General features: G+C 39.9%; 1 protein-coding gene across 1 annotated transcript; it reads left to right on the forward strand.

Annotated features, from left to right (window-relative positions):
- On the forward strand, positions 1-26,386 carry HTRA3 (HtrA serine peptidase 3). Its single transcript, XM_035325456.1, has 9 exons — positions 1-820; positions 8,665-8,764; positions 10,531-10,753; positions 11,479-11,673; positions 14,352-14,384; positions 15,039-15,153; positions 22,671-22,719; positions 24,333-24,428; positions 25,383-26,386. The coding sequence occupies exons 1-9, from the start codon at positions 397-399 to the stop codon at positions 25,546-25,548; spliced, it is 1,401 nt and encodes a 466-aa protein (XP_035181347.1). The 5' UTR covers positions 1-396; the 3' UTR covers positions 25,549-26,386.
- The last annotated feature ends 882 nt before the right edge of the window (positions 26,387-27,268 follow it).

A 27,268-nucleotide genomic window follows, 5' to 3' on the forward strand; every position in this document is an offset into this window, starting at 1 on the left:
ACCGAGCTCCGGCGGCTGCCGCTGGAGGCGGCGGCGGCCCGGGGCACGTCCCCCATAAAACCCCCCTTGCTCCTCTCGGTCCTGTGTGTCCTCACTGCCTTCCCCGGCCACCTTGCGCGGCGGCTTGGCCATGGCTGGGCGCCTGAGCGCTTCCAGCTAGTGCTGGGGAGCCGCGCCTCGCACGGACGGAGCTGGTCTTCTTAATCCCGCAGCCTCCTCCTCCTCTCCAGCTGCTTTTCGCTCCTTCTCGGGGGAGTCAGGACTTTCCCACCCGTGTGCACCAAGCTCGACTTTCCCTTCCCTCACTGCACCGCGACTGCACTTTTTTCCTCTCTCCTCCTCCTCCTTTTTCCTTCCCCTCGGGCCGGGCGGGCTCGCACCCCTTCGCCACCGAGGATGCGGGTGTCGCTGCTCAGCCCCTTGCTCCTGCTCTCCCTCGGCTGCAGCCGAGGCTCCGCCGAGCTCCCGGCGGCCCGAGCCAAGTGCCCGGCCCGCTGCGATGTCTCCAAGTGCCCGAGCCCCAGCTGCCCCAGCGGCTACGTCCCGGACCGCTGCAACTGCTGCCTCATCTGCGCCGCGGGCGAGGGGGACTCGTGCGGCCGCAAGGAGGATCCCCCCTGCGGGGACAGCCTGGACTGCCGCTACCCCATGGGCAAGCGCTTCGCCAAGGGGGTCTGCCAGTGCAAGCTCAGCGCCCAGGTGTGTGGCAGCGACGGCCGCACCTACGACAACGTCTGCCAGCTGAAGGCGGTGAGCCGCAAGGCGCTGCAGCACGGCCTGCCTGCTGTCGCCCAGGTCCAGAAGGGAGCCTGTGAATCGGGTAGGAGCATGGCGGGGTCTGCCTGGGGTGGGTGGTGTGGAGAGTGCTGCTTGACAGGCCGTAATGAGGGGCTGGGGGCTGCATGAGGGCTTCGAGGCTCCCCAGAGGCAAGGCAGCTCATCCTGCTGTCAGCATTCGCTGTGGTGTGGGGCAGGCGTTTGTGGGGGCTCAAGTCATCTCTGAAGGGAACAAATCCCCTTCCTCCATCCTCTTGGTGGGCTTAGAAGTTTGGGAAGGTTGCCCTGGGGTAGCATGGCCACCGGCACCTCAGTGCTGTGCTTGCTGCTGAGCATGAGGGGAGTGTGGTTTGTCGCCTGGCAGTGACTGCAGGCATTAGGCTCTCAGGTCGGTTGTCCCTTTTCAGGGTGCAAGGCACGCTGTCTGGGCAGTGCTACAAGCTTGCTCCGATACTCCTGGCATCACGTTTATTTCATTATTGATGCTTCTTAATGGCATCGCCTGCATGGGCTGTGCTGCAAAACCATGGTGCCATGTCCTGCACAGAGTGCAGACCTGGAAATGCCTCTGCTCTGGGATAACATCCCTGGGGATGTTATCAGAGGTTGATTTGATTCACCTGACAGGCATCCTGGTACAAAAGTGCCTGCTAAAGTAGTGTAGCTCAGAGAGTTAAAAAATAAAAATAAATAAATAAAAAAGCACCAGGTACTATATAAAACATCTAAACATAGTCTTTTCTCTCTTTTATTTTCTTCTCACAAGAAGTCTTACAGCTAGAGTCTTCTGGAGTTTAAAGGGTAAAGGATGCCTGCATACCTTCCTTATGGTTTAAAATGGTGACACTCATGATATCAGGCAGTCTTCTGTTTTGCAATAACATACCAAGGCCTTTGCTTGACCTATGGTATTGTAATAATCAGTGGTAACTTCAGAAAGCTTAGTAATCACCTATGTTGGAGTTTTTTTTGTTTGTTTGTTTGTTTTTTGTTACTAAAATTGGTCACTTTAGGGAAGAGTTAACATTGGTAGTTTCTTTTTGCATACTTCCTTGTATGTTATTTTAAGGGTGTGCTTCTACTAGCTTTCTAATACCGTTCCTGGAAAGAAAAGACATATGCATAGTGGGGTTTTAAATCATGTATTAGGGCATCCATTATGTCAGGTGAACCACCAACCGTTCTGTTTATTCGTAGATGGCAAGCTTGCTAAAAATTACTAGGAGGAGTTAGAGGGAAAAGGGCAACTGTTCTTGGCCTTTTAAAACCTTCCTGTGAATAGGAGGGCTTTCATATATCCCACTTTTCTGAGAAAGCAAATGGAAGCAGAGAGAAGGAGGGCGTAAAATGATGTTCCTGAAGTTACTTCTTGGCTTGTCAGAGCCAAAAACTGCTCCAATGCTAGCTGGAGCTGCGATAATCAGTCTCTCCAGTGTTTAGCAAGCATAAATTGCTGTTTGTCTGTTCATTTTCTCATAAGCATCCGTTAGCTTTAGTACTACTAATATTTGGTTGGAACTGATCCACTCAAAATAACAAGAATGTTTAACCAAAATGGGTGAGCTAGCCTGCATCTTAGGCTTACAGAGTGCTTGGGGCTTGGTATACATGACATTTTCTTTAAGGAATCCTCCTGAGTCTACTGCTTAATAGGCTTAGGAATTCAGAGCAGTAAGGTAGAGGTAACTTTTTTTTTTTTTTTTTTTTCCAAGCAACTATTTTAGTGTTCGCTTTATTTTGGCTTTATTTTTTTGTCCCAGTAAACCACAGCTTAGATGAAGCATCTGGTTCTCTCTGAAGTTTTAACTTTTTTATTCAATTCTACAGCTGCACAAACTGAAGCTCAAAGAAACCAAGTGTCTTGCCCAAGGTCAAACTGAGTTGGTGGTTGAGCCAGGAATAGAACTCAATTATGTTTTGTGTGTGTGTTTTTTTTTTTATTATTATTTTTTTAAACAATAACATGCAATGTCTGTAATGAGAGGCTTTAGAAGAAAATCGACAGTTTAAAATTGCTGTTGATTTTCTCTGTTTTCCCTGTTCATGAAAGAAATCTGGCCTCAGATGACTCAGACGTTGGAGACCTAAGCTAGTTACAAAGTAAATCCAATTTTACTTAACCATACATACATTAAAAAAATCTTAGATAATGGTAGCCTTACACAGCATGACTTAGGTTGTTTTCAGAACATGCAATGACTTGGAGAGCAGTTCTTGAAACTTCTGCTTCTGTCCACTTCTAGTTTCTTACCTTGATGCTAGCTTAGATTCTGGTTCTAATAAACCAAGGTAGGCTAAGAAATTTTAGCCCTTGTTTCATAGTGACAGAAGTCTGGTGAATGAGTGCATGAAAAAAGGAGTAGTAGGTGCAGAAAGGGAGGCAAGTGTCTAGAATGACAAAGCCAGTGATATTTCCAAAGCTGACAAACCTTAAAATATTTTCTTTCCTTATTAAGAGCATGTATTAGCTTGAAGAACACCATGCTACATTGAAAGTTTTAGATGCAGGGAACTAAAGGTGGTGGGCACCGCACGGAGATGCACAAACTGTTACGGGTTTTCTTCAGTCTGCCTGTGTGCTGAAATGGCTATTCATGCAATCAGCCTTATGCATCTGAGCAAACCCATGGACTTACTGAAGACACCAATGGGAATTGTTTGCAGAACTCATGGACATATTTAAACTATATGCTACATATAATTGTGTGTGTTTTTTCCTTCTTCAACACAAGGTACCTTATGATATGGTAGCTTTCTGAAACAGCTAGCTTTTACCTGCCTTTTGTCACGTTCTGTCACAAAGACAAAGCAGTACAGGCTAGCGTGTAAGTAAAGGCATAAACATTTATGGAAGACAAACTCTGTAGTCAAAGACCCATTCTTACAGAGCTCTGTTACCACTGTAGCAACTTGAAGTTTTAATGTCACATATCAATCTAATAAAGGGTCAAACTCCTCACCCAAAGTATTCATTAGGTCACCTGTGATTTATTGCCAAATTTTGTCAGATTATTATTTTTTTTCACAGAGAGCTGTTTATCAGCTCTCAATACAACATTCTTGGTACAGTTAATAATTCTCTGCAATGTTAATGGTTTCTTGGAAGGCAGGTCATATGTGAAACGATTTGGGTTTTCTTTCCTAGGATGCAGAAGCAAAGGAGAAAAAAAAAGGGGGGGAATTTGTTTGAAAAATAAAGGTGTTGTTTCATCAGTGCAACAAAGAGAAAAAAAAAAAAAAAGAAAACCTTTGAAGAAATAAATTCAATAAATTCCAGGAAGCAAGACCCATTGGCCTTAATACTGATCTCTTGCAGGGTTCTGCCTGAGAAAGTCTGCCCTCTGCAATGTGAATTGAAGTCATAACTGAAGTCACTGTCAGAAAGCAGTCATGATATAAAACATTACCCATGTCAGTCAAATCTCTGCAAGCGAGGAGTCTAGAAGTTTCATTCCTGAAAAGAAACACTTGAAAATACAGTTAAAGTTTGAGCAGGGTCACTGCACACAGTTCTGCATAGGGCATTTGAGTGTGCAAGAGTGTAACCTTGAAGATGCAGAGGAATAACTGAGGACATCATTACTTGCATTTCTGAAAAACTGGCCCAGTAAGAGATACTGAGATCTACTAATGGTATTATTGTCATGAAAGCTTTACACCTGCCTCCAGCTGTATTTAGGGAAATGCATTGCTGGGTATTAGCTGGAAATAAACTCTAGTCACATTCCTTTACTGATTGTTTTCTTTATGTCTGAGTTTAGTTTGAGTTCCTGCAGGTGAGGATGAACATACTACAATATTTTGTATATATTCAGAGTGTAGCACTTCACTGTTTTCATAAAAGATATTTGTCAGGAAAGAGATGTTCTTGTTTTGTCTCATTATGAGAGTCACTTGGGAAGGAGGAATAACAAGCCTCTGAAGTCAGTTAGGTGGTTAGGTGTCTGTGCTGGAAGGCATGCGCCAATCTTTGTCTGGCTGTTGTGACTGCTGTACTGCACAAGAAAGCCACTTTGGTGTTGGTTCACCAAATTGTTTTCATCTGTGCATAGTAGACATCCATTGTATAAGCAAGTTGCCTGAACCATAAAGTGGCATTAAACCCACCAAGGCTTTATGGTCAGTGCACAGCTATGCAACTTGATCTTAATGCTGAATTCATCAGAAAAGCTGCCCGTGAACCTATGTTTCCAGCAGATGTTTCTGTTTTTTAAGCAGAGACATTATAATCTTTTATTTGTCTTTCATTTCTTTCCATGAAAGCGCAGTAGGGACAGTGTTTATCCCTGGTGATCAGATCTGCCAGGTTGCAGTCCTCCCTTAGACATAATAATTTTGCTGAACATACAGATCCTTTCTGAAGTTGGTTTTAGAAGGGTAATGGTGGAACAGCCTCAAAGGAATGAGTTTCCCAGACTCACAAATTCCTAATGAATTTAAATTTGTGGATTTTGATAAAATGTATTGTCTTTAAGATGGCATTGAATACAATTTGGTTTGATTCCACAGGGAATAAGTTGGCAGATATTCAGAAACTTACAGTCTTCTGAAACTGTAAACAGTTCAAGCTTTATTGTCTTCAGTGCAATAATGACAATTTATTTCTACTATTTTTTTCCAGTTCTTTTCATACTAGTTAACTCCACAAATTTGTTGGAGTTGTTCCTGATTTACAACAGTGCTAATGTGATTGGAAGGGGTCTATTACCTCTGCAAGAAAATAGATATAAAGCTATTAAATGAACTCATAGGCTGTAGATATTGCTACTATCCAAGTCTTTAGCTGATAATAATAGGCTCTTACCTGACGGTCACTTAGCTTTAGCCAGTTAGATGTAAATCCATAAGTAGTTGGAGCCCATAGAACTGGAAACGCAAGATCAAATTTAACAGAGTAGACTGAACGTCTTTAACTTCAGTTTATACACTTATATCCAAGTCTGGAATTTGGGTTCTCTGTGAGAGGTGCCTGAAAGCTTATCAAGATTTAATCACTTGATTTAAATGGTCGGATGAGACTTCAGATCTGCTGAATCTCGTTGATCTGTGGGTATGGTTTGGAAAAAAAAAAAAAAAATCTAGCTATTTTGATTAAGAAAGATGCAGAGAGCTAAAGATTTTGACAATATAACTTTGTTTTTGCTTCAGGTACAACCTGTTCACAACACTTTTCATGTCTTGGCTGTTCTACAGAGAGTTTATTGCATCATATTGTGCCTTTCTGCCAAGATAAATTAGCTTTGTCTAATGTGAGATGATCTTGAACATGCAGTAATAACATGGAGAAGAATGGATGCCATTAAGAGATCTTAAAAAAAGATGTAGCAAATCTCAGTAGGTCAATAGGTCAAAAAACCTGAAGCTGCTGTAAACGTGGAGCTTTTACATTCTCAGTCCAGCAGAGGTCTGAGAGCTGCATGAAACTGAGAGACAGCAAGAATGTCTGGTGGGGGGGAAGAAGGAAAAATATGTGATTAGTTTTATGTTTTAGAAAGAACAGTACCTAGTCCTTACCACCTAATGCAAATCAAAGGATAGATTGAGGGTCTGACATAAAATCCTGGTTCTATTGCTCCAGCTGTGACACTTCTTTGAGGATGACTTTATATAGCTTAGGCAATGCTGTACATTCATTCCCTCTTCTGTTTCTCAGGCTGCAAATACCTGCCTTTTAAAGCAGATTGAGAGCTTCTGATGAAAAGCCGTGGTTTAACAACTGTGCAATGCACTGTTATTTATTAATAATAGCCAAAACTTTAGTTCCCTTAAATCAGTCTGTACATCTGAGACCAAGTATTAGTTGCCAGTTACTTCTTCCTGGTCCACGGTTTGAGCTTCCTTGGATGCCATCTAATGTGGCTAAAGCTTCTTGTCACTACCAGCTTGCAGAAAGTGATTCAAGAAAAGTCAGTTTCTATGCAGGCATCTCAAGATTGTAAGTTAGTTTTCAGCAGTATTTAGCGCCCACCAGGAACTAATAAGAACAGCTCATCTCTCATCAGGCCAGATCTCCAGCTAGACTTCTCCTTCAAAATTTGCATGTCTGTTATTCTTGATCCTCCTTTGATTGAAATTTCCCCTTCCTTCAGGGAAGGCAGGTTTGGATTCAGGTCTGAGTGTTCCTGTTTTCTGACCCCAGCACCAAGGTTCTGGACTTTGCTCAGACTGAGAAATGCTTCCAGTATAGTGTGGAAAGAAGAGAAGATTTGTTTCAGTTTTATAGTCTTTTCTCTTTTACTCCATGTTATTTTCTCCCACTCTTTCAATATTTATATTAATCCACTGTGTTGTTCAGATTTTATCTTTCTGCTTACCCCAAATTGTACTTGGAAAGTACGTTGCATGGTGGGTCAGGAGTGGTGTGAAGCTGAGTTCTTTGGCAGGCTTCCTTCTCTGCTTTTGGCCTTGTGCAGTGCTGTGACAATTTGGTACGAGTGGAACAGTTCAGCACTCAATAGATACAAAGCGATGTAGTTGCCCTGACACACATAGAGCTTCACTGATGTATACCAACTGAAAAAAGCTTTCATTCACAACGCTTTACCCACCACTTTTCTGATAGCTCATCAGCTGAGGGTCTAGCCAACTGATTTTCATAGCTGTGTAGCCATTTCTGTTACAATAAATGTGATGATAATACTATATCCTGTCAGTGTACACTGCTGTGCGTGCAACCATTTAAAGTCATGTTAGTAGACTTCAAAGTATAGACTGCGTAATCTGGCAAGCTGCTTGTGAGCTGAAGGTAAGATCAATCTTCAGTGCCCCAGAAAGCGAAATAAATAAGTGTATTGTACTTACATATCTGACCTCTGCAGTTCCTGTTTGCAGTGTTTCTTTTAAACCAAATACTGAAAGAAGTATATTCAATTGGTTGGAAGGATTTTTCAGAGTGCGTGAGAATGTACATAGAAATAATAGGCTGAATCTGTTCCTGCCAAGTTGTTCTGTCTGTTTATACCGTATCATATAAATTTAGCTTGTAAATGTAAGCATGGTTTCTTTACCCTCAAAAGTAAATCCCATGTCCACTAACAGGAAAAAGAACTCATGGACTTCTATGGAGAAATGCCTAATTGTCTTGATCTGGTTTCTTTAATACCTTCTTCCTTCATACTGCTGGTGTGTCAGTTCCAAAGTTCCTGTTTTTGCTTCAAAGTCTTTAGATATTGTAGAAATGTAAAGTCTCTCACTTTCTGACTTTGTAGGTCCTTTAACACTTTGTTGTGAAAGCCTTCTGAAAGACTATGTAAACTATTACAGCTAGTTCTCTGTTACCCACTATCTTATGAATTAATTCAAAGAATAGGGTAGATCTGTGAGACGTCTTTCTTTGTAAATAGGTTAGACTCCATGGTGCTGTAATCTTGTTAACTCTTAAACAACTTGAATACAAAGATTTAATAGTAAAACACCTGTAGATATGGATTGGTGAAAATGACCTTTGAATTAGGAATTATGCAGCCTACCAAAATGCATGAAATATCTTTATCAAACTTCTCTCTCTTCTGTGTATTTTTCCTTTTTGAGTGATGTCCCCTGCCCCCTTTCCTTTTAAAGACCTTGGGTAAAGAGCATCTGAAGAAAGGAAAGTGTATACTTTAGAAAGACAGAATCTTTATCTGTACCCATTACTATGTTATGTCATCTAGAAATAGGCAAATCTAGTACTCCTGAAGACCAGGTGTTGACTTGGAGTACAAGAGCTACTGTGAGGTCATTCTTCAGCATGAGCTGAACTTAGAGCAAAGCGTGGTGGCACAAAGCATTGCTTTTGATAATTTGATGTCATTTAGAAGTTAGAATGTAGAGCCTCTCCCTCATCTCACCTACTTAATAAAAAGGGTATTGTCTTATTAACATATCCAATTCTTTCTGCTAGTATAGGTCACCTACAGTCCAGCAGCCCAAGATATAAATTCAACTTTATAGCGGATGTGGTGGAAAAGATTGCACCTGCAGTTGTGCACATTGAACTTTTCCTCAGGTAATTCTTTTATTTTTTTGAGTTGTAATTGCACTGTTTAATGAAGGTCTAAAGATTTTCCTTTTCCTCTGTTTGCAACCAAGTTGAATGGTGTGCCAACTTTTGAGTTCTTGACATTCACAAAATAATCTGAAACATTACAACAGACTCATTTATTCAGAGAAGGAAGATAACAAAGATTGTGAAATTGAGGTATCACATGAATAATACAATTCCCAAGTTACGTGGTTTTCTCCTGTTTGGTAGATCTACTATATTGGTTTTAGAGTCTTTAAAGTACTTTACATAAAAAATAAGTCTATTTCATCTTTTGATGTCTCTTCAGCCTTAACTAAGATGTGTTGCTTATTAGATTATGTTTCATATCTCCAGAATTTAAAAAAACAAGTCCAAAAATAAGCTGAAAAAACATAGCACCTTGTTGTTTATTCCACTTTCAGTGAGACATAATGTCAGCTGGTTTTATTTTGTCAGGGAGAACATTAAGAGCCTTGTTGACGATCTCTAACCTATCTAAACACATGAATGATTTCTGATAGGGAAAATAGTTCTAAATTTGCTGACTAAGACATACTGATATTCAGTATTACTAAAGCTGAGGAGCCAGGTTTGATGTTGAGTATTCAAGCCAACCAGCTGTCAGAACAAGTTACTGCAAATATTATAGATGTTCCACTACCTGAATATCTCTCTGCCCAGGAGATATTTTTACAGGCTTTTTTTATTATGCAAAATCAAGGTAATCAGGTTTTCTGAGACCTCGCTTTATGCACATGGTTTTATTGGTCTTATGAGAGAACATTATAATTGAATGTGTTTAAGATCTTTGCATTCTATATGTAGTAAAGATTGTTTGTTCTTCCCTATAAGTAAATGTTTGTCCAGCAGCCTGCTGGGTGCTAATTGTAGCACTGCCTGCTGCCTGGGATTGACTCCAATTCTTTACTGCTGAATAGCCCAGAACTTTCAAACAATTTCCTAATACGGACCACATCTTGGAAGAAGGAAGAATTTGTGGACCTTTTCTCATCTTCTGCAGCATTTTCTGTTCCCCTAACAAATTTAAGGTCAAGAAACATCAATTGTTCACAGAGAAAAATCATAGTATTTTAAACAGCTTATAAAGTCTTAACTGTCTATATTGCAATAAATGTCGTTCTCCACCAAATCTTACCCATTGTTAGTGTTTTTCATTTCTTTGGTCTTTTGTGTTCCCAGTCCTTTCGATCTCTAGGCATATTTTTTCCTGCCTTTCTACACTTGTGCTTCATGATTATCTGAGAAGTCACCTCTCCCTTTGCTCTCTCTGTCCAGCTGCAAGGTTCCTCTTTGTCCCTGGTCAGCTTTTTCCCATTAGCAGATCAGTCCATTTGTCAGCCTATTTTCTGTTATCACTTTCTTCCCATATGGAAGCAGCAATTAGTGGGTCAGATGGGCTCCTTCTCCTCTTTTTGTCACCTAGCCTCTCTGCAAGGAAACCTATAAAGACAGAATTAGAAACCAAAGGAAAAGGACCATGCCAGCTATCCAAAAAGCTCAGTTTCTATCTCCCTAGCTGACTACAATCAGTCTGCAAAAGATGCTTTCTCCATCAATGTTTTGTTTGTTTGTTTGTTTGTTTTTGTGGGGTTGTTTGTTTTGGTAAGGGTTATAACATCAGTGATCAAATGCTTTGTTATTGGCTGAAAGGTAGTAAATGATTTCTGATGTAATCACCTCTAAGTTATGTTTCCTTTATTAGTTACAATTACTTGCTTCTTGTATAGGCACCCTCTCTTCGGTCGAAATGTCCCACTTTCCAGTGGATCAGGGTTTATTATGTCTGATTCTGGTTTAATTGTGACCAATGCCCACGTGGTGTCAAGTACCAACGCTATATCAGGGAGACAACAGTTGAAAGTGCAGCTACAGAATGGAGACACCTATGAAGCAACCATCAGAGACATTGACAAGAAATCTGACATTGCAACAATAAAGATTCACCCTAAGGTGAGTAGACCTGGATGAACTAATTTGGTAACTTTATCTCAATTTCATTTCAGTGCAGACATACTGACTGGAATATATACTTAGGAATTCCTTGGGAATATATCTGGAGACAACCATGTACTGAACAAACAGTTTCTATTGGCCTGGAAAAAAAAAAATCCCATCTTAGAATTAAATTACTTTGTCTTTTGTAGTAGAAACTGCTTATAAAAAAGGGGGTGGGGGATGGCGGGGGAGTGGGTAGGGGGATGGGGGGGAATAAGCTCAGCTTGTATGTGGCCAGATTCTCCTGTCTTTACCTGAAGACACAGGATGTCTTAGTTAATCATTTCTAGCTTAGAACCAGTACATGCTCTGGCAGGTAATGTAGGGGGAGCGGCTGGCTGATCTATAGCTGGTTTGTATGCTGTTTCCAGGAGGAGGAGAGAACAATCTGCTGGAAAATAGGGAAATCTGGTTCAGAATCTTGTTAACATTTTTTTGGAATTACTGCTGCTAGCAGTTTGTTTCTGAAGACAGTTTAAGGCAATAATGCCCTGCAGTATACCAATGGTATCTGATGTAAGTTTTGGGCATATGCTAGTGAGTTAATTTAATGGAAAGTATGTGTTCCTAACTTCATGCTAGTGTGTTTTTGTTTTGTTTTGTTTTTTTTTAATCTTTCTAGGCAGGTTATTATCAATATAAACTAATGGTGGTTTCTTTCTTTCTGTGTTTTATTTAAGAAAAAATTGCCAGTATTGTTACTGGGGCATTCCGCTGATCTGAGACCAGGAGAATTTGTGGTGGCAATTGGAAGCCCTTTTGCCTTACAGAACACTGTGACAACAGGTATTGTCAGCACTGCTCAGCGAGATGGCAAAGAACTTGGCTTGCGGGACTCTGATATGGATTACATTCAGACAGATGCTATTATCAATGTAAGTACTAGGTACAAGAGAAACTGAGCTTCACAGTCCTGGGACTTTGAAATCCCTCTCTATTTAACAGATAAATCCACCAAATGAACCCTGTGTTTGAAACCAGTGATAGGCACTTATTTTTATAAGACTACGCACTGTCTGTTAGTTGCACTCAGGCATTAATCCCATAAAAGGGATGTTAAATAAAACGGACCTCTCTGAGTTTGTCCATGAAGATGTTACATATGACAGACCCATCTCATTCTGTAGATCTCGTGCAGTAAGACATGATTATATAGAGCCACAGTAAATCAACACATTTCTTTCTGTGCTTGTTCAGCTGGTCTGGCCCAGCATACTGTAGAACAGAGCCAAAGTTTCTTTCATCTCCATCCATTAGAACCAGATGGAGCAGTCAAGTTGATAGCATCTGCTTGAATTTAATGTGAGGACACCAAGGTAAGAATTTAAACAACAGAAAAAAACCTTCTCCTTATGTATCTTTAAGGAGAGGGGGATGGGGAGGAGTTCTTGTTTTGTTTTCCTTTTGAGCATCACATAATTCAAATAACAGTCTATATGTAAAAGAAGTTAAACTTTGAAATACTGTACAGAGTTAAAGTCCCCTAGTGTTGCCTGTTGTGTAGAAAAACATTAAAATAATACCCCTTCAGAGCTTCAGCTTGGAGAGATCCAAAGTGCTTAAATGAAGTCCTTGGGTGTGTATATAACTTGTAGTGATTCTAAAAAGAGCACTGGACTCATGTCTGAGGTGGGATATGGCCTGAAATTTTACAGCTTAAATCTGTTGTACATTAAAAGAAAAATACTTCTAGCATTTATTTGCTGGTCCTTGATACCAAATTTCACATAAGTAGTAAGCATTATGACTCATTTACACATGCAAAGCTCCTGAAAAATCCTCACAGAGATGTTGAGAGAAATCTTATGAAAAAACAAGGGTAACTACACTTTTGTGCTAAGATATGACATAAAAATGAACTTTTTGAAAAAGGTCTTTGTACGATTCAGAAGCTGAAGGTCCTAAGACATGTAGCTGGAATTAGTTTCTTCAGTTGTAAAAAGAAGATGTGAAGTGGTTTACTTGGAAGCATACACTGACTTGGTGGCAGAGGCAAAATTAGAACATGGGATTCTTGACTTCACGCCTGTGCACATTCCTCAAGATCAGACTGCTTCCTTGCATATACTTAGGCATTCACTGCACTCAAAAGCTAGTGGACAAGTCTACACAAGGATAACGGTACATCACGTAATACTAGAGCAAATTGAATACTGATAGTAGAGTAGGTAAGGAAAATGACAACATGTGTAAGTTGCCATCGGAGACCACAAAACATGAAGATAGTCCCTGGCATAGGGATGCTGTGTACTTAGCTAATGCACTAGTTTTCTCCTGAGAATGGGAGGAGTTTGAGTCCTGGTCTACTCAGAGCATTCCTGTGGCTTAGCCAAGACGTTACTGTAGGAATGTGCATGCAGCTGCCTTCTGAGAAATGCTAGGACAGCATGGAGCAGGAGAAAACAGAGCCATAAGTTCCTAAATGGAGCTATATTGCATGTGCTAAAGTTCTTTCACTAAGCAGATCCTTCTAGCAGAGGACAAGTGGATCAAAGATGGTAGGCTGAGCAAGGCTGAAAAATCAGTCTCAATTCTTTTGTGTCAGTAAGACAAAAAAAAAAAAAAAAAAAAAAAAACTACAAAACTGTGTAACCTCTGATAAGTGACAAGATACATTGTAAGAAACTGATCTCTTTGTTTAAACGTGAACTTTGAAGCTTATTTTAAAACTTTAATGTCTGTTTTACTGTTCTGATAATCTATAAGTTTTGTTCAGTGCTATCTAAGTGTAAACAGTTTATAAGGCTCATGTTGCTGTCATGCATCACTTAGCTTTTGTTTATTTTGAGTGGTAAGTTGCTGCTTTTGGCTGTTCAGTAGACCTACTTGAAAAGTCTGGCCTTGCTCAAAAACAAAGTTGTTGAGCCAACATGAAGATGGACAAGGAAATTCTCCAACTCCCACTTCCTGTAGTTCTGTTGGATGTTTCCTTTGAAGGACATTAGGTATTAGGTAATTCCAGATTGCTCAGAGCTGCTATATGCTCTCCCTAGAGGGGAGTGCATCTCTGTGGCTAAATCAGTACTTACGTAGAATCTACCTCATAGGTGACTAAACTTCCAAAGCACTGTGTTCTCCTCCAGTGGAGAATGAGAGATTGACAGTGCCACAAACCAAAGGGAAGAATAAAATTACTTAAAAACTGTGCATATGCTGAATGTACCTCAATGAAATATTACTTTAACCAGCAATTACTTGTTTCAGAACCTTGTTCTAACGGTACTTAGAATAATCGAAATACTCATTTTAAGTAGTGATTTAGTGATTCTTCTTTAAATTTAAGGCAGAACTATTCTGAATTTTAAGTTGCTGCTCCTAGCTTAATGCAGTTTACTAAAAAAAAAAAAGGAAAAAAAAAAGTAATCATAAGAGATGTGAGCAGGTAGGGTAAAACCTACTTGTAATCTTCTGTGATCAGTATTGCATCCTTCAATGCTGCCTAAGAAATGTCTTGCTCTCTTTCAATTGCTTACAAACAAAATTCTACTTGAAATGCAATCTTCATTTCCACAGTGGAGCACAAATTTATTGTTCCCTTATGTCATTTTTACAGTATGGCAACTCTGGAGGACCTCTAGTTAATCTGGTAAGTCCAAGTGACTTGTTTTTTAAGAACGTGTTTGAAGTAAGTGGAAGAATATTTCTTTGGAAAGGTTCATAGACTATACCAGCTTCCAGCCATTCAGGCTAATGGTAGGCAGATAACCTGAAGCTAATACAAGCAACACAAATTGAGTTTCAGTTCATACATCTTCAAGAAATATTCCCCTGTAGTGTACAGGAAATTTTACACAGCAATGAGGAAGATAGGTTCTGGTAGGAGCAGTTATTTTCTTTCATGCTCTGAAACCTGGGGTACAAGGCAAAGATGGGACTTGTTCAATCTACACAGCTGATTCTAAAACAGATTACTTAAAACCATCACTGATTTTGTAGGTCAGTGAATTCTGGCTTTAATGATAGTTGTGACTCCACTGCCTGCTCGGCAGAGAGGAAATCTTGATGAGTGGTTGGATGTACCTTGGATGAACAAACTGTACTGTAATCTCTCTGGCCATCACAGTTAAATGTGAGAGGAATCGTGAATCAGAGCCCAGATCCTCCCTTAGAAGTAATGTTTATTTCTTGAGTGATTACAACACTCTACAATTACTTACACCAGACTTTAAAATGGAAGGCTAGGTTGTGAGCTGAATTCTGTCACTTAGGAGCACATTAATTGAGTGCTATTTCCCAATAGGATGGTGAAGTGATTGGAATTAACACCTTGAAGGTTACAGCTGGAATTTCCTTTGCTATTCCGTCAGACCGCATCACTCAGTTCCTTACAGAGTCACTTGACAAACAAAATAAAGGTAAGGTCTGCAAGATACAGTGATGTTGTTATCTTCCAGTTATTACCCTAACCTGAAGTTTGGGTGAAATGTGAAAAGGCACAAGTCTGGAATCCTACTGCTGAAAGAAGTAGCATTATTTTACCATATAGAACACCACATATAGAACTTGAAAAAAATAAGACTTCTTCATAGAAGAGGGAGTGTTGCTTTATTATTAACAGCCCCAAAGAGTAGATATTACCTGTGTAAATCTGGGGAAAAGGATCTTTGTGGTCACAAATGAGTCATGACAGTCTCAAATGACCTTGAGACCACATGGTGACTCAACGAGTCGTCTGCTCCTCTTTCACATTGTCCAAGCGAAAAGGAGATTAAGATATACTGTGGATGCAAACTCATAAAACATTTATCCAACAATGGTTTGCAGTGTGCACGTTATCTGTTGTTGATCTTTCTTTTGCCATGGTTATCTATGTCTGTGCTATATAACTGAATATTGTGACAGATCCTCAGACCCATTGGGAAGAACAACTACGTGCTAATTCCTAAAGAACTGTGTGGGCTCTGTGGGGATTCACAGGAGAGGGAAAAAAAATCTCAGAACCAAAGAATATATACTTCTAAATATATCAGCGACTGCAGTGCTCTGGGCTTTTTGTATGTGCCTCGTGTCTAACACTGTACTAGTAGGTGTCACACAGTACGTGCTACATAGCCAAAGCTCATCTAGCAATACTTCATCCAAGCCAAACCTTCTTTTCTCTTGCTTGCCAACTTATCTGTCCACACCCTACTCATCTTGCTTCATGACTGCTGGCTGCTGCTTCTCTTCAATCTTTTTGATTTTAATCTTGTCCTCCTCAGTTCATCCAGTTTCTGATGCCAGAACTGTTTCCCTACACCATTGTCCTCTGTGTTCCGTCAGACACTTTGAATTCAGAAACTTCCCTTAGAGACTTCAAAGTTATGCATCTGCCTATATATTTGAGACCATCACTGTTCTGACTGGGTTTCCTTCATTCAAGCTTTGCTACTTTCCCCAAATCAGGTTGCTTTCCCTTGTTGACTTGGAAAAAACTGATGAAAATAGTTACTAATTGTGTACTGAAAAGTGCATTTCAAGGTAGCTGACATAATTTTACTTCAGTCAACAAGTCAAAAAAAAACTTTTCTTTACTCAGTTTACCAACTGTTCCATTTTTGTTGCTTTCTGAGAGAAGCAGCCTGTATTGTTGGTTGTGCTGCCCTGCAGAACCAAACTGCTCACTCCAAGACAAGGTGGAGTGATGGTGTACCCTGCAGGCTATAGAGGCTGAAAGCCTACCACCTGCCAACAGGTTCTTGGTCACGGTGGCTGGAAGGTGAAGGCTGGATATGCCACCACTGAAATAAGCCCTCGTTTCCTTAGGCACCCTCAGCCACCTTTGCTTCTGCAAAGTGGTGAACCTGCTAGGCCCAGCTAGAGGACCTAGAGATGGTACCACCTATGGATCCCTAAAAAAATAGTGAAGGATTTAAGTTTAGATGGCATGTGACGCTCATGATTTTTGATCCTTCTCTTTACCCTGTAATCAAAGGAAAAATATTCACAGTGACTCTTAGCATCAGCAAGTTCCACTGCCGGGCATTGGCTCTTGGCACAGGCAATTTTTATTTTTTTTATTTATTTTTATTTTTTCTTTAATTTTTTTACTTATTGAAGAACCCTGTACTTTCACTTCAGTTAGAAGAGCAGTCATTTAAAGCCCTTGAAGGCATAGAGGAGGAGTACTTCTAGCAGATATTTTCATAATGTCTGAAATTCAGTTTGCATTTTTTAGGCATTTGGTAATAGTTTTAATTTTTGTTTTATAGATGTTATTTCTTGTCATAAAGAATTAATGTAAGCAGAATTTTTGGGATGTTTTTATCATGCTTTATTTTGCTCCAGTTATATTTCAGTAGTTTCAGTGGGATCCACCCTTATGGTACAATTAGGTCATAGAAATAATTGTAAGGGTATTACCATCTTGCTGTAAATATCATATTGCCTGAAGATGATAAAATTCCCAGAGGAAACATCTCCTTCCAGATTCACTTTGGCTTATAGGAGATACTCAGGGTATTATTAAATAAGTCTGATTTGAGTCTTTTAAATCTCAGTTGATCAGTTAACTGCCAGTTAGGCAATTTATGCCAGAAGGCATAAATTCTCGAAGTCTCATCCATTATATACCTGGAAATATACAAAGATATTATCTACCTAAGTTCAGGGCAGGGGGGAAGTAGAAGACAATGGCATTTGAATGAATTATCTAAACATTCTTGGTCACCAAATGTATTGTATGGTTGATACAAAATAATTTCTAATGAATTTTTTACCAAAAACTTACCATGCTTTGTACAGATTATGCTTAGTGCTTGAAATGTCTAAAACTTTGCTAATTTTGCTAATTTTGAATTTAAGCCATAATGTCAACCTACTTCTAGGTTGGAGTTCTCTATTCTTGGAGTAGAAGTGGAGTTCTCTATTCTTGGCAAGGCCAGGAAGGGGACCAGTAAAACCACTGTATTGGACTTTCGGAGGGCTGACTTTGTGCTGCTGAGGACACTGGTTGGTAGAGTCCCTTGGAAGGCGGTTCTGAAGGGCAGAGGAGTCCAGGAAGGCTGGGCGCTCTTCAAGAGGGAAATCTTAATGGCGCAGGAACGGTCTGTCCCCACGTGCCCAAAGACGAGCTGGCGGGGAAGAAGACCAGCCTGGCTGAACAGAGAATTGTGGCTTGATCTTAGAAGAAAAAAGAGGGTTTAAAATCTTTGGAAAAGTGGGCAGGCCACTAGGGAGGACTATAAGGATATCGCGAGGCTGTGCAGGGACAAAATTAGAAAAGCCAAAGCTCATCTGGAGCTCAATCTGGCTACTGCTGTTAAAGATAACAAAAAATGTTTTTATAAATACATCAGCACGAAAAGGAGGACTAAGGAGAATCTCCATCCTTTACTGGGTGCGGGGGGCAACTTAGTTACAAGTGATGAGGAAAAGGTGGAGGTGCTTAATGCCTTCTTCGCCTCAGTCTTTAACGGCAATACCGATTGTTCTCTGGATACCCAGTACCCAGAACTGGTGGAAGGGGATAGGGAGAGAGATGTGGCCCTCACTATCCATGAAGAAATGGTTGGTGACCTGCTACGGCACTTGGATGTGCACAAGTCGATGGGGCCGGATGGGATCCACCCGAGGGTACTGAGAGAACTGGCAGAGGTGCTGGCCAAGCCGCTTACCATCATTTATCAACAGTCCTGGCTATCGGGGGAGGTCCCAGTTGACTGGCGGCTAGCAAATGTGATGCCCATCTACAAGAAGGGCCGGAGGACTGACCCGGGAAACTACAGGCCCGTCAGTTTGACCTCAGTGCCAGGGAAGCTCATGGAGCAGATTATCTCGAGAGTCATCACGCAGCACTTGCAGGGCAAGCAGGCGATCAGGCCCAGTCAGCATGGGTTTATGAAGGGCAGGTCCTGCTTGACGAACCTGATCTCCTTCTATGACAAAGTGACGCGCTGGGTGGATGAGGGAAAGGCTGTGGATGTGGTCTACCTTGACTTTAGCAAGGCATTTGACACCGTTTTCCACAGCATTCTCCTCAAGAAACTGGCTGCTCTTGGCTTGGACTGGCGCACGCTTCGTTGGGTTAGAAACTGGCTGGATAGCTGGGCCCAAAGAGTTGTGGTAAATGGAGTCAAATCCAGTTGGAGGCCGGTCACTAGTGGCGTTCCCCAGGGCTCGGTGCTGGGGCCGGTCCTCTTCAATATCTTCATTGATGATCTGGATGAGGGCATTGAGTGCACCCTCAGTAAGTTTGCAGATGACACCAAGTTAGGTACGTGTGTCGATCTGCTCGAGGGTAGGAAGGCTCTGCAGGAGGATCTGGATAGGCTGGACCGATGGGCTGAGGTCAACTGCATGAAGTTCAACAAGGCCAAGTGCCGGGTCCTGCACCCGGGGCGCAATAACCCCAAGTAGAGCTACAGGCTGGGAGATGAGTGGTTGGAGAGCTGCCAGGCAGAGAAGGACCTCGGAGTGATGGTTGATAGTCGGCTGAATATGAGCCAGCAGTGTGCTCAGGTGGCCAAGAAGGCCAACAGCATCCTGGCCTATATAAGAAACAGTGTGGCCAGCAGGGCCAGGGAGGTGATCGTCCCCCTGTACTCGGCTCTGGTGAGGCCGCACCTCGAGTACTGTGTTCAGTTTTGGGCCCCTCGCTACAAGAAGGACATGGAGGTGCTTGAGCAAGTCCAGAGAAGGGCTACGAAGCTGGTGAGGGGCCTGGAGAACAAGTCTTACGAGGAGCGGCTGAGGGAGCTGGGCTTGTTCAGCCTTGAGAAAAGGAGGCTCAGGGGTGACCTTATCGCTCTCTACAGGTACCTCAAGGGAGGCTGTAGCAAGGTGGGGGTTGGTCTATTCTCCCACGTGCCTGGTGACAGGACGAGGGGGAATGGGCTTAAGTTGCGCCAGAGGAGGTTTAGGTTGGATCTTAGGAAGAACTTCTTTACCGAAAGGGTTGTTAGACATTGGAACGGGCTGCCCAGGGAAGTGGTGGAGTCACCATCCCTGGAGGTCTTTAAAAGACGTTTAGATGTAGAGCTTAGGGATATGGTTTAGTGGGGACTGTTAGTGTTAGGTCAGAGGTTGGACTTGATGATCTTGAGGTCTCTTCCAACCTAGAAAATTCTGTGATTCTGTGATTCTATAGTTAAGAATTTCTAAACTGGTGCATGAAGTTAAGTGTTTCCATCTATGTCTCAATTTTAATCATCTGTGTGTTGTGTTTTTATGTGTGGAAATCATCTATATATTTTGACATTCACTGATTTTTTTCTTCTTTTTTACTTCAGTGCCGTTTGCTAGTAACCAATAGGAATTTCTTGCTATTGAATTAATTAAGCTATACAGTTTGTATTGAAGATACACTGCACATAATTCAGCATTATAGATTGGAGTTATTTTTCCTGATTTATTTTTGACAGTAGAATATCTTTTGTAAATGCTTTCAGGACTGCTCATGCAACCTGCAAGATGATCTAAGTGTAAAAGGAGCAAGCAAAGAAGTAGGAATTTTGTTTGCCATTTGAATAAAGAGTGCAGGTTTTGTTCCTTCACTCAGATCTCGGTGATATCCTGGCCCCAGTGATATTAACTGCAGTGGGTATGCTCATGTGATAGATGTTCATGTTCATGAAGAGTCTGACTGACTCCTTAATTTAAATTTATTGGTTCTTTTTGCCAGTTTATAAACTCTTCTGTTTTCAGCCTCTGTTTATCTAGCTGGTTTGTATATCTATATAGATTGTATATCTATATACAATCTATGTGTATTGTTAGAAGCATCAATTTAAAATAGTTTAACAGTAAAATAAACACTTTCCTTACTGTGCAACAGAAAGCTCCTTAAATAAAGAACTGCATCTAGATACCTGGTGTCAGCTACTTGTCACTTTCTATTAACACAAAATAGATTTAATTTTAAGCTGATGGCTGAGGCTGGTTTACTTGACTTTGTACCACTGCAATCAGCATTCAAGCTGACCAGGTGTTCACAAAAACTAAATGTGATTTCAGTCTCTCCCTCTGCCATGCTCTGCTAAAACTTTAAGCTGCAGTGGTTTCACAATTGTTCAACCTGACTGTTGTAATATATTAACCTTCTTTTAACCTCTGCTGGGACTTCACCCTGGTGATGTGCTTATTAAATGTATGACCTCCCTTTATTCCAGTTCTCTCAATTATTTTTTTTCTTCTACCTCGTGGTTGCACAAATTGCCAAAATGACAGGTTTTGAATCTTTTTATTTGCAGAGGAAATATAATACATGACAGGTAGTTCCAGGTGCCACATACTGCTTTGCCAATGTGACTCAATCCTGATTCATCACAAGGCCCCTTGTGATGATAAGATAGTACAACTGGTTGTCTGTGCCCATTCAGTCTCTGTTGATATTTCTAAAAAAAATAAATACAATTTTACTTGTTGTTCATGAAAACTTAGTGTAAGACTTGACTTGGCTTAAATTGGATGTACTTGTGCAAAACAAAAGGCTTGAAGCTTTCTTTACCTTTCTTACCTGAAACTTTCTGGTTTACAAAATGGCAGTGATTGGGAAGGGGAGGAATCTAGATTCTGCAGATGAAATAACCCATACCTCATAGCTTACTGTTTGTATTCTGCATTGCGCAGGCAATGACTGACAGCAAAGTGTTTAATGCGGACAGTAAACTGTCCCCAGAGAATTTGTCATCTGTGTGGCTGACTGTAGTCTAAGGAAGACAATTTTGTCATTTAACTGTCCACATTGCAAAAAGGGAGGTGGAGGGGGGATTATTTTTCAGATATTGGAGTTACCATGTTTAGGGTTTTTTGTTGTCTGTTTTTAAGTGAACATTTAAGGATTTGTATACACTGTGTAGATCTGTGAAGCACTATGAGTGTGCTAGTTCATGGCTGTACCCAAGGCGTATGAGACTTCAGTTTTGAGTAACAGGACATCTTCATGACACTTTCACTATAGCTGATTGTGATCTCATTAGTTTCGCTAATACAAAAAAAAAATAATAATAATACAAGAGACAGAACATTTCAAGGAAAATCAGAGATGACAGTCCAGAGTGTCGTAAATTCAATGTCTTAGTACTCAACATTTTCACCGACATTACTGGTAATATTGGACATGCTTAATATTTAGGACTAATTCTTTTGCTTGGGACTATTTTTCTTGGAAAGAATAAGAGTGAGAGCAGGCTCTACATCTCCTGTTCAATCTTTTTCCTCACATGAGAATATAGAGAAGCTCAAAGAAATCGTGGAGTAGTTATTCTGGAACAAGTAAGGGGAAATATTGTTTCATACCAGATATAACTAACTACTGAAGCACTCACCTCAGGAAGTCATCAGACTGCATTTGTACACAAAACAGCTGTGCAATATCATGACTGCTAAAAGGCAACTACAGAAATTTGGTGCTGTTCCTGAAAGAGTGAATTTTGACCATTTAAAATTCTGTAGAGTCCTGGGTAAGGTCTATGGTGTCATTTTGTTATTTTTTTAACTTACTTTTCATTCTTTGGAGTAGAACTCATTGTGAACCTTTTAGTTGTGTCTTTATAAGGCTGTCTTATCTCTGAAAGGTAAAAATTTTCCTTTTTTTAAATACTATATGATTAAATTGTTTCGACCAGTTTCAGGTGGAATGGTAGTTGGTTATGAAATTTTCTATTTACTTAAGTTGTGTGATACTAAATCACTGATTTTTTCCTGAATTTCCTGGAGGAAAACTCTTACAAAGCATAAATGAGTTTCTCTGATACTTGCTGGCAGGGAGCAGGATTGTCATTCCATATACCAATGTTAAGTGAAAGAAAAGATGACCTCAGCGTAGATGTGTATGACTCGTTTTTAGATTTATGATATTTCCTGTTTTAATTGATAAGTACTTTGGGGGGGAAAAATGTTAATTTTGCAGTATTTGTCTGAATTTCTTCAATATTTTTTATGTTATTTTCAGATAGCAAGAAGCGCTTCATTGGTATCCGAATGCTGACAATAACACCTGCGTAAGTATCTTGGAAGTGTAATCTGTATGACTATGCATAGCATGTGTGGCAAGATCTGTCTAGTTCTGGTTCAGAACTTTGCCATTCAGCTTTTGCCATAAATCTCCAGAGAATCTAGAAGTGTGTGGATTACGCAGTTAGCTTCTTGGAAGTCTGTTAACATTTTAATTGTATTGGTGAAATGTGTGTTCTCAGACTTGAAAAAGCCATCCTCTAAATACTGATAATGGTGAATGGCCTATTGGAAGCTGAGGGAAATTAGGGAGGGATTGAATACTTCCTTTTGTTCTTGACGAGGATGTCTGGAGTGACACCAGGTTTTAGGTGTTATTTAAACAAGCTGCTGCATTCAGGTGACTCTGAGTGCCAGTAGCAGATTAGCTGCCTGAGGGTTTGTTGATGTTTCAGTGCCAGTAGAGGCTATATGATGTGAGATTTTATGCCTAACCACTAATTGGGAAGAAAGTAGTTGCTAAAATTCAAAACTAAAGCTTCATGCTTACATGTTAACAAAAGCAGGATATGGACACTTTCCTCCATTTTTTTTTTTTTTACTCTTTTTCTTTCTCATACTGCTTTGTGTCTTGATGTTATCCGGACATATCCTGGGATTACAAATGAGGGTTCTTACACTTTTGTTCTTTCTCAGCAGTAGGCACGTTTCCAAAGTGGCAGTAGACTACAAAATTAAACAAGACAATTTCCAGCTGGGGTTGTAGTAAAGCCATCTTTATTTATTGAGTTACAATCTTGCAATCCTCCCCAAAGAGTCAGATCCTCAGCTGGAACAAATCAGTGGAATGGCATTAACATCACTGGACCGCCACCAGGTTCAGAATGTTTCTCTGTGTAACTATGATGACATGAACACAATGTGAGATTTTACTGGTTTTGAGGTGTCTAATGAAGCAGTGTAAGATGTCTCCAGGCCTATTTTCAGGAAAAGGCTATTTCTCTCCATGTGTTCGCTTTAGTCATGTAATTATGTTAGCTTCCTCAATAAAAAATAAAACCAAGTGAAGCGCTGTGCAGCCATTTGAGCTTTCTTTCAATCCAAGGGATCCCAGGTTTTCATGACTGACAGCAGAGAAATCCATCATTAGTTAAAAATTCCGTTTTTGGAAGTAGGTTTTAACCTACACAGTACACAGACCTGAAATAATGTCGTCTTCTCAGAAATTAGAGGATGTTTTTAGTGCCTCTATTTTGCAGCTGGTTCCTGTCTTCTTTCTTTAAAAAGGCAAGCACAACCTGTTTTATATATGAGAAAAATTGAGGAAGATGAAGTTTCCTTGGAAAATTCACAGTTCTAATCTCCTATATGATGACTGAAGTTGTCAAAAGCTATGTTTTTCTATGAATTAAGACTATCTTGTAAAATGTAAAAATGCAAAAACATTAACAAACTTCTGCATCATCACCAGTGTTAATTCTTTAGGGCAGGAATGTCCTTTGCCTCTGTAGTGCCTAGGACAGAGTGCTACTATTTCTGTGCTACATTCATTTTTAGTCACAAACATTTGAGAATAAATAAATTTGAGATTAAATATGAATTACTGAATGCTACTGCTTTTGTAATGGAATCAAATGCTATATAACTGTGTTCTTTTTAGCTTGGTGGAAGAATTGAAACACAATAATGCCGATTTTCCTGATGTCAGAAGTGGAATTTACGTACACGAGGTTGTTCCTAACTCACCTTCTCATAGGTATGTAGAGCACATTATTCTTTTTGCGATAAACAAATTTCCAAATAGATATTAGTAGGTAGTATTCCTATTCATATTCAAGTACATCATTATAGCAGTCTTGGTTTCTGTTTAAACAATTTAAAATAGTGCCTGTGGGTTTAAAAAAAATTGTGCTAAGATTTTACTGCAGTGAAGTATTCTGATATCAGAACTATTCTAAATGACACTAGGCAGTATTGAACAGTGTGCAAATTTAAACAGCACCCTACATTTAATGAACCAAATTTGTGTTTGAAAAGTATGTTGAATATCTATAAAAAGAAACCTGGACTGAGTTTAAACAAGAAACAGGATAGCACTCACATAAGATATTGTCTGAGCTATTGTCTGAGACAATGCTTTATCTTAGAGGAAAAGACTATTTTACAGAAAAGCTGGAAAATAACATTTCTATAAATTATTTCAGGAATTATTAAGCAGATGCAAAGGCAATAAAAGTGGCTATTGTGGCTTACCTTTGAAAAGTAAGGGACAAATAATTTGCCTATTGTTCCGCTGGTACACCACTGCTTTTCTTGAAATTTTGGTAGTATTTGATTTCCAATGCCTGACATACATACTCTAGAAATAAAAACATATTTTTGTAAATGGATGGAGCGAGCGAGTCATGGCTAAAAGTCTGTTCTATTTCTCCTCTGCTGTAGTTTTGAGGAAGACAAAGAAAACTAGACTGCTTTAGCTATTGGTCTGTTTTGAGGATTTTCTTCTAAAACAGCAATGAAATATTGCAAGGGTAACTTTGCATTTAGCAGTACTACAGTTTATTCTGTTCCAGTCAGAAGGGTGAAATTCCCCTCCGAAGGAAACTAAAACACACAAAAATTCATTACATCAGCCATAGAGGTCGTGAGTTTTGGTACTTCTTCTCTACACAGAAGGCATACTTACTGTCTGTTTCTTCTGTCTTTGCAGAGGAGGGATCCAAGATGGAGATATTATTGTTAAAGTCAATGGGCGTCCTTTGATGACTTCCAGTGACCTGCAAGAGGCTGTGATGAATGAATCACCTCTACTACTTGAAGTCCGAAGAGGAAATGATGACTTGTTATTTAACATTGAGCCTGAAATTGTCATGTAAATAGAATTGAGGAAGCTCCCACCATAATTAAACTCACTTACTCTGGAACACTAGATACCTCCTTTACAGCTACAGTAATTATACTTCCTGTTGACTAATGACAAGGTGGACTAACTTAATTGCCTGAACCATTTCTGTACATAGTAGCTAGAATGAATTCAGTTATGCCACGTATTGCAGGTTTGACTTTCAGAGCAATTTAAGATACAGGTTCTGGGGCTGGGTAGGAGAAAAGTAAGTTTTGGGCAGCTGATGGAAATGGGGCCTACTTCCAGTTTGAGAAGATTTCAGAGCAGGTTTAATTCTTTGTTTTGAAAGATGAAAATACAACTGGAAGCTAGAAAACACGCTAAAGGGGTAAATTATTCTTAAATTACAGTCATAGCTGCAGCAGAACCAAGCTATTGCAATTGAGCTTTTTTTTTCTATACAACTTTTTCAATGTGAAACTAGTATTGGCAAAGCTTGTATTTGTTCTTAGTGCTTGTATGCTACATGTCAATGCAGGTAGATTAAATCTGTAAATATCTAAAGTAACAAAAATGGTATCAGGCTATAGAGTGTTACACCTAGGTCATGCGATTTTGGAATATAGTAAATGATTCTTATAGAATTAATGCCTTATATATAAATCAAAACAATGTGCTGAACAAAGTTAAGTTTGAGAAAGTGCACAGTTTTTTTTTTTTTTTTAAATTGATACAAATTAGTTTTGCATTTTACTGGTAAGCTTTGCTGTAAAACTGTTATACTACTTTTGGCTTGTACTGTGTAAGTTTCTACTGTAAGGAGATTAAAGTTTACACAAATAAAGTGTTGGTGTAAACCTCTTTTTAAACAAGTGTTTTCTGCCTTCCCTATTCTGTCAGACTGGAATAGACTCTCTCAAGCTAAAATTTTTGTGCAGAAAATTGGGCCCTGATGCTATGAAACCCCTTTGCGACCCTATGGTATAATTATTCAGCCCATATTTAGGCTGTGTTTAGAAATTCTTTGTACACAAGTCACTTATTTACACTATTTTTTTCCCATATTTATGAATCATGCTTTGATGTCATTTAGAGACTATCTAGCTGGGTTCCTGTTATGCTCTATTCTGCAAATACGTGACAAGAAGCAGAAAGGAAGCACTACTAACCTCCAGCTAGAGCGTGTGAGATATATGTAATAAATACAGCACAGAAATTGCTGAAAACTAAATCCAGATCTAACTTTGAGGTTTAGGATACCTATCTTCTTTCTTAGTGAATATTGCTACCATTAGCAAAGAGAGAGACAGAAAGTATTTATCTGGAGCATTTTATACATCTTGCTGTGGTTTCTAGACTTGTCTAGATTACTCGTGTCTTTATTTAACACATTTTTTCATCAAAGCAAAAGCCTTGGGGCAACTAGAAGCTCCTGTTTAGGTAGCCGTCAACTCTAGACATGCAGGCTATACCAATTAACATGTGACAAATCTTGTGCCTTTGTGTTTGTATGATGGCCGACATGGAAAAGAGCAATCTTCTTGTTACTTGCTGGCTATCTGTGACTACAGCTATACAGTTGAATGATGGATTATATTAACCCTGAAAGCGAATGCATTTTTTCTGCCATCACGTTATTGCCTATGTCTTTGCTAATGGCATGATACCCATGTTGTCACTAAAATGTGAGCTGTTGAGCCTGTCAACAAATGTGTCTTAGTTATATCTGTAGAGTATTCCCTGTTCAGGGG

This window comes from Oxyura jamaicensis, chromosome 4 (genome assembly GCF_011077185.1).
Source record: "Oxyura jamaicensis isolate SHBP4307 breed ruddy duck chromosome 4, BPBGC_Ojam_1.0, whole genome shotgun sequence".
Lineage (NCBI taxonomy): Eukaryota > Metazoa > Chordata > Aves > Anseriformes > Anatidae > Oxyura > Oxyura jamaicensis.

Coding starts and splice junctions, on each gene's coding strand:
- HTRA3 (XM_035325456.1), top strand. CDS start 397: ATGCGGGTGTCGCTGCTCAGCCCCTTGCTCCTGCTCTCCCTCGGCTGC. Junction 821..8,664: donor GAAGGGAGCCTGTGAATCGG/GTAGGAGCATGG, acceptor CTGCTAGTATAG/GTCACCTACAGTCCAGCAGC. Junction 10,754..11,478: donor CAATAAAGATTCACCCTAAG/GTGAGTAGACCT, acceptor GTTTTATTTAAG/AAAAAATTGCCAGTATTGTT.